General features: G+C 42.6%; 1 protein-coding gene across 1 annotated transcript in view; it reads right to left on the bottom strand.

The window, feature by feature from the left end:
• The window catches only part of PLXNA4 (plexin A4), a 564,470-nt gene that overhangs the window by 46,422 nt on the left and 504,015 nt on the right, over positions 1–14,033 (bottom strand). Inside the window, exons 22-24 of the mRNA XM_072652713.1 lie at positions 11,479–11,545; positions 10,230–10,376; positions 5,558–5,717 (exon numbers count right to left, since the gene is read on the bottom strand). Coding sequence (XP_072508814.1) covers positions 5,558–5,717; positions 10,230–10,376; positions 11,479–11,545 — 374 coding nt within the window. The remainder of the gene's footprint in view (positions 1–5,557; positions 5,718–10,229; positions 10,377–11,478; positions 11,546–14,033) is intronic.

Below are 14,033 nucleotides of genomic sequence, written 5' to 3'. Positions count from 1 at the left end.
AGATCTGTGCTTTAAAAAAAATCACTTGTGCTTTAGGAAAATCACCATTGGAAAGAGGAGAGGCTTGAGAGAGTGAAACCAATTAGAAGGTAAATACAATTATCCAGGTGAGAGGTAGAGTGGTCCAGAATTAGGGCAGTGGCTGCATGAGGATGTAGATAACATGTGAGTGATAAAGTATATGAGAAATGTGGCGGGTATAGAAACATTAAGATTTGGTAATACTTGAGGTGAGAGTAAGAAGATGAGACTAACACTGAGACTGGGAATCTGGGAGCCCAGCAGGTTGATGGTACCTCCCCAGTAAGAGGGACATAAGAGGGTGGATTTTCAGGCTAAGATGACATAATGATATTTGCAATACAGATCAGGATCCAATCATACCTGTTCATCCTGTGACCCACTGTGCCTCATCCAAATTGAAAAGACAGAAGGTAAGGTTCTTACCAGTCCCTGTCTTGAAGTCACCTGCTTTCACAGGGCACCTGCCACAACCATGAGATGACCTAGAGTTAGGGGAGAATTTTTCTCCAATGTCACCCAAGCTGCTGCTGCTATGGTTGTCTGGGAGCCCTGAGGGGCTGATGCCTGAATCCAAGGGGAGAGTTTGAGTGATTTTGAAGTAGAGGGATGGACAAGAGTCAGGGGGTATTGGGTGTAAGGGGAGGTACAGCTGTGTCAGAGAGAAGCCCTGCCCTGGGTGTCACAGGAAGAGTGAGACACTCCTTGCTACTCAGTTCCTCTCCCAAACCCTTTCTTATAGGCTCACTTGTGTGAGTTAGGGCAAGTCATTTAAATTCTGAGCCTCAGTTTCCTTCTCTGAATAATGAGGCTAATAATGCTTATACTGACTGCTTCAAATGTGAGAAGACCCACAAAGCAGTTAATATGGTTGCTTTTTCATGGCTGGCAGGGAGAAGATCAGGTTTGTTGGAGCAGGTCTAAACAGAGAGATGGGAAATTACTCTCAGCATGACATGCTCATGGTCAGGCGGGGAAGGAGTTGGCCTATATAAGAGACTTCTGTGTGGAATGGAAGAGTGCTAGAGTAGAAAAAGCTGAGTTCAAATCCCACCTCTGATTCAACTCATGTGATCTTGGGCAAATAATCTAATCTTCTGGGCCTCACTTTCCTCATTTGTAAAGTGAGGGAAGTTGACAAATGGTCTCTGAGGTCTCATTATAGATTAGAAAGCCATGATCTGTGATCTGATGGCTTGCCCAATGTCAGAGGTAACCAGTAAGAGAAGTGGAACTTTGCAGTCATCTGATTACAAATACGGTGGTGTTTTCATTGTCCTTCACCACTATGACCTTTTCTAGTAAGGATAAGAAAATATTTCAAAGAAAAACTCCGAGATTTCTCCATTCAAAGATTTTCCCCCCACAGTTGCCAGTTTTTCTTCTTCCTAAGAAGCCCAGACTAGTTCATTGCTTTTCCATAACATTCTAGTTTAATGCAGATGTATAATGGAAAGGATGGAAGACAGGGAATCAGGAGTCCTGGGTGCTAGTCCTAGCTTTGCCCCAAACTATCTTTGTGAAGTTAACATGACTGACCTTGACCCAAGGACTTCATTTCTCATAATGCTTGGAAGAGAGAGTTTTGCTTATTAGGAGAAATTCTCTGGAATATGTTTCCTGCAACACTTGGGTTACCTTACTGTGGTGCTATCAGGAAGAAGGAGGTTTAAAAAGCAGAGCTAAGCAGACACAGGATTGGCAGCATTATTTACACTCCTTGTTATTTTTATGTTGTTTTGTATCTTAATTAAATGCTTGTACTAATGAATTTATGTGTTGCTGGTATCATTTAACAGTAGAGCAATACTTCCTATGGGGACCAGGCTATGAATTGCATCAATGACCACTCTAACACAGTTATACCAAACCTTGATGTAGCAAGAAATGCTACTGGTTTGAGCCTAGGCAAATCACTTATCTGTCTGCATCGGCATTTCTTTATTTGCAATCAGATTAGTTGCTTCCTGATAAAGAAGAGAGGAACAAAGAATGAAATATATATATATATATATATTTTTTTCTCACTGCCAGTGTGGGAAGCTACAAGGCCTGGAGTCAAAAAGACATGAGTTCAAATCTGGCCTCAGACATTTATTAGCTGTGTGACCCTGGGAAAGTCACTTAGACCTGTTTGCCTCAGTTTCCTCATATGTAAAATGAGCTGGAGAAGAAAATGGCAAACCACTCCAGTATCTTGCCAAGAAAACACCAAATGGAGTCAAGAACAGTCAGACACCACATAACAGCAACAAAAATGGGGGAAGTTGTTTTACTTGATTATGCATATTTGGTACAAGGTCTTAGCTTTTCTTTTTTCTTTGAGGGGGGAGAAGGGAAGGAGAGAAAATCAATGCTTGTTAATTGAAATAAAATAAATGTTTCAAAATAAACCTAAATTACGTAGACTTCCCTTTTTTAAAAGACATTATCCTTTGATCTAGGGACACTACTATCAATCCTTTGAAGATGAGAAAAGAGAAGCTCAAACGGGGTCCTTTTTTAGTTTCAACAAGTAAGGGAAGAAAAGGAATAGGACTTAAGAATCTTGATTTTTGCGTGGTTGCTTGTTACGTACTTGAGTCTGCTTTCAGCGACCTTCCCTAGGGAATGAGTGTAAGGAAGGAGGGAGATTAGGATAAGCTCAACCAGCACAATTCAGATGGGCAGCTCTAGGCAGGATCTGATCATGGCTTCCTCACATATGTCTTCCTTTTGGGTGCATGCTCTATGTGGGACTTAGATCATCAAGAGATTCAGCCAACACAGACATCTGTGAACATATCAACCCACCCCAAGAAGAGCATGATGGGAAAGGAATTGACATTACATGAAATTGACATTGACAGTGACACCACTCCCTCCATTCCATCTTTTCCCCTCCACCAGTCTCTCTTGCACACTTGCTCTGTTGCCTTTAAGATTCGGGGATAATAATAGCACCTAGCTCCCAGGGTTGTTGTGAGGATCAAATGAGATGACACATTTAAAGCACTTTGCAAAATTAAAGCGTTATATTAAGGCTAATTATTGTTATTATAACACATACTGGATATGTGATCCAGGTCAAGTCATTTTACTTCTCAGGTCAGATTCAAAAAGACAGAAATGCAGGGAAAGGAATAAATATTTCTATCATAACGATGTGCCAGAATCTGTGGTAAATAAGCACCTTAAAAATATTCTCATTTGATCATTTGAACCTTAGGGATTAAGAATGTATTATTGGAAAGGAAGCCCAAACTCCTTCCCTGAATTTTTGGGGGCAGAACAATGGGGTTGAAAGCCTGATGACCCGGGTTCTACTGCTGCCTTTGACACTAAATGGCTCTTTGACCTTGGACAAGTCAAAGTCTCTTTACCACTCTATGCCTCAATTTCTTCATGAGTAAATGAGAGAGGAAAGAAGCAACCATTTATTAAGTACCTACCATGTGCCGAGCACTGTGCTAAGTGCTTTACAAATATTATTGTATTTGATGCTTGCAAAAGTCCTGGGAGGGAGGTGCTATTATTATCTTTGTTTTATGACTGAGGAAACTAAGGTAGAGGTTAAGTGCCTTGCCTAAGAGAAGTATCTAAGGTCAGGTTTGAATTTAAGTCCAGCACTCAATTTACCACATCACCAGCTGCCTAATAAGTAATGCCTCTCATCATCTCAAAGGCTCCCTTCCACTGTAAAACTTACTATGAGCCTATGATCTTAGAAAATAATAGCAATGATGTGCTTCATGTGTATAGAGATTTCAGCTTCTACTAATACTTCCATATTTATCACCTGGTTTGCTGTCCCATAAGACCTCCACAAGGTAGGCAGAGCGAAGCAGTTGCTTATCGTCATGAAGAAACTGACCCTTGGGATCTGAAATGATTTGCCCAGGGTTGCTGGTTAGTTAACACTGAAGGCAGAATTTGAATGCAGGTCTTCTGACTCTCAGAGTGCAATTACTCATTTGAATTGGATAGCTTAGTTGAAGCACACTCGAAGGTCAGAGGGATATCCCTTGGGGATATGTGTTGCTTTTTGTTTCTCTATTTCTTTGCCCAACATTAACATTCATCCCACCTCCCTGATGCCTCCCACCCAAGATGAACATGAAGGCTGATGTTCTTCTATACCAGGAACTGGACCCGTATTTCCTTCAAGGACACTCCACTCTGCTGCACAAAACACTCAGGCAGACCACATCTTTATATTATTTGCACCCAACATAGCTATCTATGCTTATGTAGGCTATGCTATCTATTCATAGACACACTTCAAGTGAAATCTGAGCATGGCTGCCCTGAAAGTTGCCATCTCTCATTTTTTCTCTTGTCCATTCTCATTGACCCAAATGCTTGAGGTATTCAGTAGAGTTGGTAGAGAGAAAATTGATGGGAGGGAGAAAAGGTGGGAGCACAGATCGGACGATAGAGAGGACGACAGATTGGCCCAGGGCCATCATTTGGAAAATATCCATCTAATGATAACTGGCATTCATACAGGCCTTTATAGTTTACATAACATTTTCCATACATTGTTTTCACTGGAGCTTTTTAACAACCCCAGGTAGTAGTTACTGTGAGATTTACCCCCATTTTACAGAAGTGGAAACTGATGTTTACAGAGGTTAAGTGATTTGCTCATGGTTACAGGATGCAAGAGGAAGAATTTAAACTCAATTTTCATACATCTATCTCTAGTACATTATCTACTTTGTCATGCTACCTAGACTCCCTTCCTGCTTTCCATCATTCTTTGTCTCTTTCACTCGTACTGATGAGGATGCTCAATAAACGATGAGGATAATTAAGACTTATATTGGGCTAGGCTGTCACACAACATCTGCTGTTTTCCTCTTGCCCACCATCACCACTTAGCAGATCTGTTATTTCTGGGGAAAGCGGTCAGGACATGGAGATAGTCCTCTTGGCCCATGACTCCTTACAGCAGAGATTCTGAACCTGTGGTCTACAAACTGGGTTCATAGATAGATTACAGTGGGGCTGGGAAGTTTTTTTTAAATAAATATTTTGGTAACTTATTTAAATATAGCTGATTTCCTCTGTTTCCTATATATTTTATCTTTTCAATTTAAAACCATTATTCTGTTCCATAGGCTTCACAAGCCTTCCAAAGAGTTCCATAACATAAGAAGGTTAATAATCCCTGGTCTGGAGCAACAACTAATTCACATCTGGTGTTTCTAGTCTTACATCCATCACAATCCTGTAAAATGAGGGGATTAGTCTACACTAGAGGATCTCTAAGGATCCTTCAGCTCTAAGCTTCTATAATTTGGATATCAGCATGTCTCCTCCTTCCATACATTGTAGACTCATAGAAGATTGTTGCTAGAAATGACCATTTGTCCCAACCTCCTAACCAAGTCAGGACTCCTATCTACAACCACTCCTATCTACAAACTCCCTAAGAGGTGATCATCAAACCTCTGCCTGAATACTTTTGTTGAGGACAGCAGGAAAAAAACATTTTTTATAATCTTTTCTCTCCCAGGCCCTGTCCTGAGGGGCAGACCCATTGCTCACTCACCAAGATCCATATCAGCAGCTTTGGGCCTGTGGGAGCAGGGTACATTCTTGAAGATGGCATCTAAGATCTTCTCTTTGACCTGGGTAATGGTGTCACAGTTGAGGATCTTCACTGGGATTTCAGGGCTGTTGACATTGTCTGGATTGACACAGCTTAAGACCTGGGTAAAAAGAAGCAGAAAGGGTGTATGGGAGAGAGGAGAGAAAGGATAATGCCTACCCTTGTCTCCTTCTGTGGATCTCCTCCCATCTTCACACAAGGACCTTGCTTTCCCTCTTACTCTTTCCTCAGAGGATCTGGAGCCATATGGCGGTAGACAATGAGGGAAAGACTTCACCATAATTTTTGTGTCCCCCTCCTCTTTTCCCCCTTTTTGGTATGGTAATAATATATGAGTTCTCAGGAGAGTCTTCCTTGCTTCTTTCCTTTTATTTTTTCTCTCCTTTCTCTCATCTTTTCTTACTTCCCCTTCCCTCCCCTCCTCTCCCTGCTCTCCTTCCTTCCTTCCTTCCTTCCTTCCTTCCTTCCTTCCTTCCTTCCTTCCTTCCTTCCTTCCTTCCTTCCTTCCTTCCTTCCTTCCTCTATGAATCTCTTTGTTTCTGTTTCTACCCATCTGTCTCCATCCCTCTCTCACTTTATGTGTCTCTCCCTTTCTTTCGAAAATTTCACTTCCTGAACTGGCTGCCCATTTTCCTGCCAGGACAAACCTCATTAAAATCCCAATTTTTCCATTTAAGACTGAAATCCAAATTTGTGAAATATGGAGAGGGAACACTGGATGCCAACATACATTTGTACAAACACTTGGGACTGCTTTCACCACCCCTAATTGAGCCACTCTTTGACTGGGAATGACAACGCCATGTAAGTAGGAACTCACACCAATTAAGAAATTTCACTCTTTGTTCAAAAGATATCTCAAGCTTTAGCTTTTGTTAGGACTTTTTGACTCCCCTTTTCTCCCTTTTTTTGTCTGATCTTCTGTGAACAATCTATAAAGTACTTAGCATGCTCTTTAAAAATAAAAGATGCCCTTTAAAAATGCAGGATCAGGTTATCTGAGCTCTATTCCTGGATCTGCCCATGATTAGCTTTGTGTGTGAATACAGCTCATTTTTTTGACTCAACTTCTCTCTTTGGAACCAGTCTATGAGCACAGGAAAAAGACCCCTAATGACCAAATCTTCACATTGTTTTGTCCTTAGTTACCAGGATATTTCTATCCTGTGTCTGAGGTTTTCCCTCTTACTTCTTGTAAACTGAGAAATAATTATGTTGTTGGCAACCTACTTGTGCCAGAGATGACTGAGGTTAAGATACTTAGAGCCAATGCCTCTTTTCATGGTAAATGCCAGAGAAGGCCCAGGAGGCTGCTCCTTTGGGCCTGGCCTCATTCGGCCTCTGCTCCCTGAGCTTTCCTCCCCTTTCCTTAGGTTTTCTGAACTTTCACTAGCCCCAATATCTATTTCCCAAGGGCCACATCAGGGTTTTAGAGCCAGACAAGGGTGACAGTCCTGCATGTGGTGGCAATTAAGACCTCAATTCCTCGATGTGTGCCTTTCATTAGTAACCAAACTATTGCATTGAGTTCATGTGGTAACAAGCTTATTACATTAAGAAAGAGGAAAACACACACATATATGCATACACAGAAACCTCTTAAAAACTATAAAACTAAATCCTTGTCCTAAAAAATGATGAAGGAAAGACCATGTGTTCAGGACCAGGTGTTCATCCTGTAAGATTTGGCTCTCTAGGCTGAGGGCTTCTTGAATCCTGAAAAGATGCCTTCTTCATGATGCCCACTCCCCTCCCAGATTTCCAAGCTCTTTTCTCAAACTTGAAGCGCTGGGGTGCAAGGCTGGTCTTGGAAGGAGTGGATCTGGACTCTGTCTCTTGCTACATGAATAACCTTGGCATTAGTCTCCTCCTTTGTAAAATGAGAGAAGTTGGATTAGCTAGGCCGTACCTACCAAGGGTCCTTCCAGCTCTGTGTCTATGACCCTATGCCTACTGAAACCTGATTTCTGTATGCCCTGGGCATGTCTGCTGTCAAAGTCACAAGATCTGGATTAGAGAATGTAGCAAGGAAAACAACTCTTTGTCGACTTCAGCAGGATTATGAACTCTCACTGAGATCTTGACTGAAAGCAGAGTGTAGGAGCCTAAAAATGGAAGTCTAGCCTCTCTTCTGCCCTATATAGAGCCACATTGAAACTATGCCTTGGCTTGAGATAGCACAATGGGAATTCCTGAAGGCCTACTATCCCAGAGAGATGTTAAGCAACCCATCTGCTCAGTCAGAAAGACAGTGCTCTTGACTGCATCGAAGTCAATAATAGTCCTGTTTTAGTGCCCAGTGGAGAGGCATCTCTCCCTAAAAACAGTTCATCAGGGACTATAGAAGATCGCTAACTTATAAAATCCTTGAAATTGTGGGACTAGAAGGACTTTTCTAATTTATTTCTTTGCTTCAGCTGAAGATCTATCCATTCAGCCAGCAAATATTTAGTAATGAAGCTGATAGATGTGTGTGACTTGTGTTCTCCTTCTTGTATGGTCTTGCCTTACGTCTTGGGCAGGTCTATCTTCAAATCATCTCAGGCTACCTGATTAACTACCAGTGACTTCCAGATTCTCCTGCTATCACTCTGAAGGGTTTTCCTAAATCGTTCCTGATGCCATCTAAGGACATTTTCTCTCTCTTTGCTGGAGACGGAGGTGCATCCCACACTTAATATGCTGTAACAGCCTTCCACCAATTTCAATTGTCCTTCTAGAGCTCTCTATTTCAATTAAAGTCACCCTTCTTCATGGTTCCATCTTAAAAAAAGCTGAATTTGAAGTCAAAATCTAGTGGCTTTTGCCACTTTCACTTAACTTGGGTGAGTCTCATGGATCTTAGTTTTCTCATCTGTAGAAATTGAGGGGCTGAACTGTATGACTTCTAGGTTCCATCTGGTCCAAATATCTGCTCCTATGACTGTTTCTTCAATGGCTCCCCTGACATACTCAGATTTTTCATGTCCTTTGTATATGACAGAGTCTGACGTTGGATTTGATAGGTTAACAATGATATTTCTCCAGAAATGAAATGCATCACCATTTAGGAACAAAACATTAACATAACTAATTTCATTGATTTGATGGGGGTGGGAGAGAGAGAGAGAGAGAGAGACAGACAGACAGACAGACAGACAGAGACAGAGACAGAGAACAGACAGGAGACACACTTGAACAGTACTTCTGTCTCATTAAGAAATCTATTCAGGCCTCTATTTTTAGAAAGTTTCCCCCTCCCCTTTTTAAATAGGAGCTTCAAAAGTCTCTTCTTTAGCAGACAGTGACTGTGAGGAAGCAGTGGCCTTATTCACATGCTGCTGCTTTGAATCCTCACCAGCCAAGCCAATCCCTGTAAATCTGTTAAGATGCCTATCGGAATTCATGGGGCTCTCTGAAGATGGGGGTGGGAAAAGCTGATTAGCATCAAATCATTCCCATCGAGAAGAGAGGGGCTTTGTTTAGGGCTAGCTGTTACTGTCTCCCCAGCCCACCTTGGGACTGTGAGCTTACACTTTGGGGACTGGTTGGCAGGATGACCTGAGAATCAGAGTATTGTAATGAACCCTAAATAGGGGTGAGGTGGGAGGGGTGTCTGTGAGGTTAAACCTCTGCCTTCTGTTTTTCCTCATTTCCCTGTTATTTTCATTTAACTCTTTCTCTCTCTCTCCTTCTTCTAAGGGTTATTTCTCCCTCACTTCTTTATTTAGCCTCTTTCTTCTTTTTTAGCTCTTCCTCCTTCTTCTCCCCATGTACAGAAATGGTGATGAGCTGGTCTGTGCTATGAGTAGGTAGGAACAGGAGATCTTTCTGCAGAAATATCCTAGGTGTGTATGACTGGGATAATGACCCCAAAAGGAGAGGGAGACACACACATACACACACACACACACACACACACACACTCACAGAGGCAGAGAAAGCACTTCACGTGTCTGTCACCCTACTCACTTTTGTGTCTGACATGTGGGACTTCTGGGCAGAAACATAAGACTGAAAATCACATGTTCTTGTCTTAGTGACTTCCCTTTTATGACACCCTTCTTACACTGTGCCCACTCCCCCAACCTACGATGGACTGGACAGATGACTGCATTTGCAGTCCTGCAAGAAAACCTCAAATACCTGATAGTTGCATCACCCTGGTCAATTCATTTTACTTCCCTTGACCTCAGTTCCTCATCTATAAAATAAGGAAGTTGGATTTCATAACCACTGAGCACCTTTCAACCTCAAGACCTCAGAGATTACCTTCAGGGAGATACTACTGTGAATCTCCTCTTTAAAGAGTCAGTGGGTCTGGGAATATGCTGGGCTTTTTCCTAGGTGCTTCCCTGATTTCTTCATCTGTAATTTGCCCCTTGGGTCTGGATTCAAATTCTAGCTCTACATTTTAATATTTAACATAGCCTTGGAAGTCATTTTAGGTCTTTGGGTCTCAGTTTCCTCATCTGTAAATTAACAGATAATCTCTAAGGTCACTTACAGCTCTAAATATGCCATTCCTTTGGCTATGTCCCTGCTTGACCCAACCTGCACTTTTTCTAGCAGCACCAAATGAAGACAATCATCAGGTAGTCTGGGGTTAGGGAAGCTTCCCACAGACACTCACCAGGGTCTTGTAGTCAATCTGCTGTCTAATGAGTTTGTCCTCACTCAAGGAGTATCGGGCTTCCCCAGTGATGGCATCAATGGGACCCTTCTCCATCTGCTGCTTGATGGCACAGAATAAGGAGAAGAGAGGTTCCCCGGCACATTCCTGCGGAAGAGAGGATGGCTGTGGTGATGGGAGGTGCTGCACGCACCTCAGGCAATGAATGCATGCCCCAGAATCCTGTGTCTGCTAGCTGTGCCAGATTCCCCACCTCCAGTTAAAAGGATGTTGCTCCTGGAATTCTCTCTCTTTTTCCTGCTCCCATTGCCATTCCTTTGCTCTTGTAATCCCCTCTCCTTTCACCCTCACCTGTTCTTACTTGTACCTTCATTACTGTCCCTGCCCCCCTTTTCCCACCCATGTCCTTAATGTTCTCTCTTCCATCTTCCTTGTTCCTCTTCCCTTGTTCCCTCTCTACCCCTTTTCCTGGGTGCCTCATCCCAGAGATGTTTCCCTGTAGTGCAACTTGTGTTAATGATTGGCAGTCAAGTAGTTCTCAACCTCCCAGCCACATCATGAGCTTATCTGCTGCCAATGTGCTATCTCTTTGCGCCTGCTTGTGGCCTTTATCAGCCCCAGGTTAGGGCTGATTTGGGAGAGAAGTAGTAGAGGGGATTGGAAAGGGAAGAGAAGGAGGCGGAGGAACAAGAAGGAAAGGAGAACATTAGAAATGCTACTCTTAGCTGAAAATGGGAGTATGGACCTAAGATTCACAGTCATGACCTTTCAGGGACTTCTTGCCAAGGATGAGAGCCACCATGAGGGAATGACTGTGTTTTTCTGCCTCCCTCTTTCTTTCTTTTCTGTCTCTCTGTTTTTCTCTTATGTATTCTATCTTTAGAAAAGTTATAAAACTTTCCCCCCGGAATCAGTGCACTGAGGGATCACTCATGTACTTGGCATTATGACCCTGATTCCATATAATTTGGGGTATGCCTTAAACTCAGGGCACACTAGCAGGTTTTGAAGTACTCTTTGAGAATCATGGCTATGAGCCTCTGAGGACTTCCTTCTCTGGGGTCTTCAGGGATAGAGGCCCCTTGTGTGAGGAGGAGGTCTGTGCCTTTCTTGGTGAAAACTGGGCCCTAGTGGGCATGGAGTTGGAAAATAGAGATGGGCTGGAGTGAGTGGGGCAGTGATTAGAGAGAATGGAGGCAGGAAACATTAGGGTTTTCCATGAAATACTCTGGATGCCTGTCCCCCTTACCTTCAGGAACTTGTAGAGAAGGAAAGTGAACCAGTTGGTTAGCATCTTCTCAGCCACTGACTCCGTCCTATGTCCCAGCCCCGGGGAAAAAGTCAGAGCAAGACAAGAGGAAAGGGCATTCAGTTAGTCTCACTGGGACCACAGAGAAAGAAACTGGCTGCTTCATGGCTTTCATAGGTTCATAGACTTAGAGTGGGAGAGATCTCAGAAGACAGGAAGTCTAGTTGTCCCCTCCCTTTATCCCCTTGCAGAGGATGGAACTGAGGGACAAAGAAGTCAAGGGACTTGTCCAGGGTCACACATTATTAAAGAGGTAGCATTGGTATCTGGGCCCTTATGACTCTGAGGCCATTTGCCAGGGGAGTCAAACTCAAATAGAAATGGGGGTCACTAATCCATAAATAAGGATTCCTGATGGCTGCATATTGACTGGCTTAGCTTTAAAATATAATATTATCTATGCTTTATTGTATTTTTGATTTGTTAAATATTTTCCAATTATATTTTAGTCATGTTTGGGCTGCAACTCTGCATATGTCCAACTGGCTGCATGTTTGACATCTCTGCTCTGCAGCCTTAATGCAAACCCTGTGACTCTAATGCATGTACAAGTTCCAAGACCTCCCATCTCCGTGTGACCAACTTCTTTCCACAGGACTGAGGCACTGTGATGTTCCAGAGCAGAACATTGATGGAGTATGAGGGATAGTATGGCTTTTCCTTTTTGGAGGAAAAAGAATGAAAATTGGAGGGAGGGACTGATGGGACATTACTAGTTGTCCTATGCCCTTTTGACAGAATAAAGGAAAGCATGAAGTAACAGCTCAGCCTTTGGCTGGGATGGGGGTAAAGAGAGCAACATGGCTGGACCAACCACACTGGGCATTAAAAACCGTTATAACCTCGCTTCAAAGACTCCCAGGGCTTGTAGTGATACTGAAAGATCATTTAATTTACCCTTTCCTACCAAGGTAATGCCAAACCTGAACTATTCCTGGGTCAAGAAGAATTACTGATGGGCTTCCATAGATGGCTAAACCAGAACATCTCTTAAGAAATCTATGTCAGGGTTGAAACATCTTCATGATCAGAAAATTCTCTTCTAAGCCTAACCCAAATCTCTTACACTTTAGGCTTAAACTAATTGACTTTTTTGTGCTGACTCCCGAAAGCAAAAGGTGCAACACTGGTTTCATTCTTATAAGATCATAGGCCCATAGATGTAGATGTGGAAGTAGTCTTACAAGGCATTTAGCTTTCTTGTTTTACAGAGAGGGAAACTGAGGCCTGAAGAAGTGAAGTGACTTGCCCAAGGTCACTCAGATGAAAAGTTACTAAACCAGGACTTGAACACAGGTTCTCTGACTCCAAGTATGGTGTGCATCCTCCTGAATGTCTAAATGCCAGAGGCCTCCACTTTTATTGATTCCATTTGGGGTGGACAAAACTCAGAACTCAGCTATGCTCGCAGGAAGCACTAGGTTAAGGTGACAAGGGCCATATATGACTATGGGCATTTTAAAGGGGCATTGGCCAAGAGAAAATGCCAAGATACTAGAATCAAGAAAGGGTATTTGGGAGTAGAGATGGGAGAAAAAAAAGCAGGGAAGAATCAGAAAAAGTGGGATTGAAGACAGGGCCAGGAAAAAGAAGGAAAACAAGCATCAGCAAAGTCGGAAGCAGAAAAGGCGTTGGAGGAAAGCGAGCTGTCAGTGAAAGTGGGAGATACACAGATGCGGAGAGAGACGACAAGGGAAAACTGACAGTGGGAGCTTGGCTCGGCAGTGGCAACCCTAGAATTATGGCAGTGGGCGGCCATTTGGTGAAAGTAAAACAGAAATCAAAACAATCTCTTGTGCAAACTCTTTCCTCTGTTTCTGCTCCCAAATTAGTGTGATTGTCCCAATTCATGCCTGCTTCCTAATTTTATGAAAGGTTTTGCCCAGTGCAGCAAGATCTTGAAGTGAATTCCCAGCCAAGAAGAAACTGGGAGGCATTAACAGAAGGGCAGAGAGTCAAGGACATTAATAAAATAGACCAACCAATAAGTCAGAGGCAACTAGGTGGCCTGGTAGCTAGAGTGATGGATTTAGAATCAGGAAGACCTGAGTTTGAATCTTGCCTCAGAAACTAGCTTGGTGACATCTGGAGCAAATCACTTAACCTCTCTGTGCCTTGGTTTCTTCATTTGTAAAATAAGGATAACAACTGCACCTACCTCACAGGTTTGTTTGTGGGGAATCAAATGAAATGATACATGCCAAGGTCTTTGACAACTTTGAAGTCTTATAATATAAATGTTAGCTATTGTTATTACAAAGTATGAGATTAACAGTTTCTTGTTGGCTGATTTGAAGTAGGAATTAATTCAGGGTAGAAACAAAAGAAACAGAAGATTTGACGTGAAGAGGAGGAGGCTGAAGAGAAAATTTTAACACTGTCTTCAAGTGTGCCTGGTGTCATGGCAAAGGAAGACAAGTGGTCAAATTATGCTCATTTCAGATGACGTACGAACCACAGGAAATTAGCAGAAGTTTCACCTATTTCCTTGTGCA

The sequence above is a fragment of the Notamacropus eugenii genome, chromosome 3, assembly GCF_028372415.1.
Source record: "Notamacropus eugenii isolate mMacEug1 chromosome 3, mMacEug1.pri_v2, whole genome shotgun sequence".
In the NCBI taxonomy this organism is placed as follows: domain Eukaryota; kingdom Metazoa; phylum Chordata; class Mammalia; order Diprotodontia; family Macropodidae; genus Notamacropus; species Notamacropus eugenii.
Note: the sequence above shows the minus strand (reverse complement) of the source record. Positions and strands in the feature narration are given on the sequence as shown.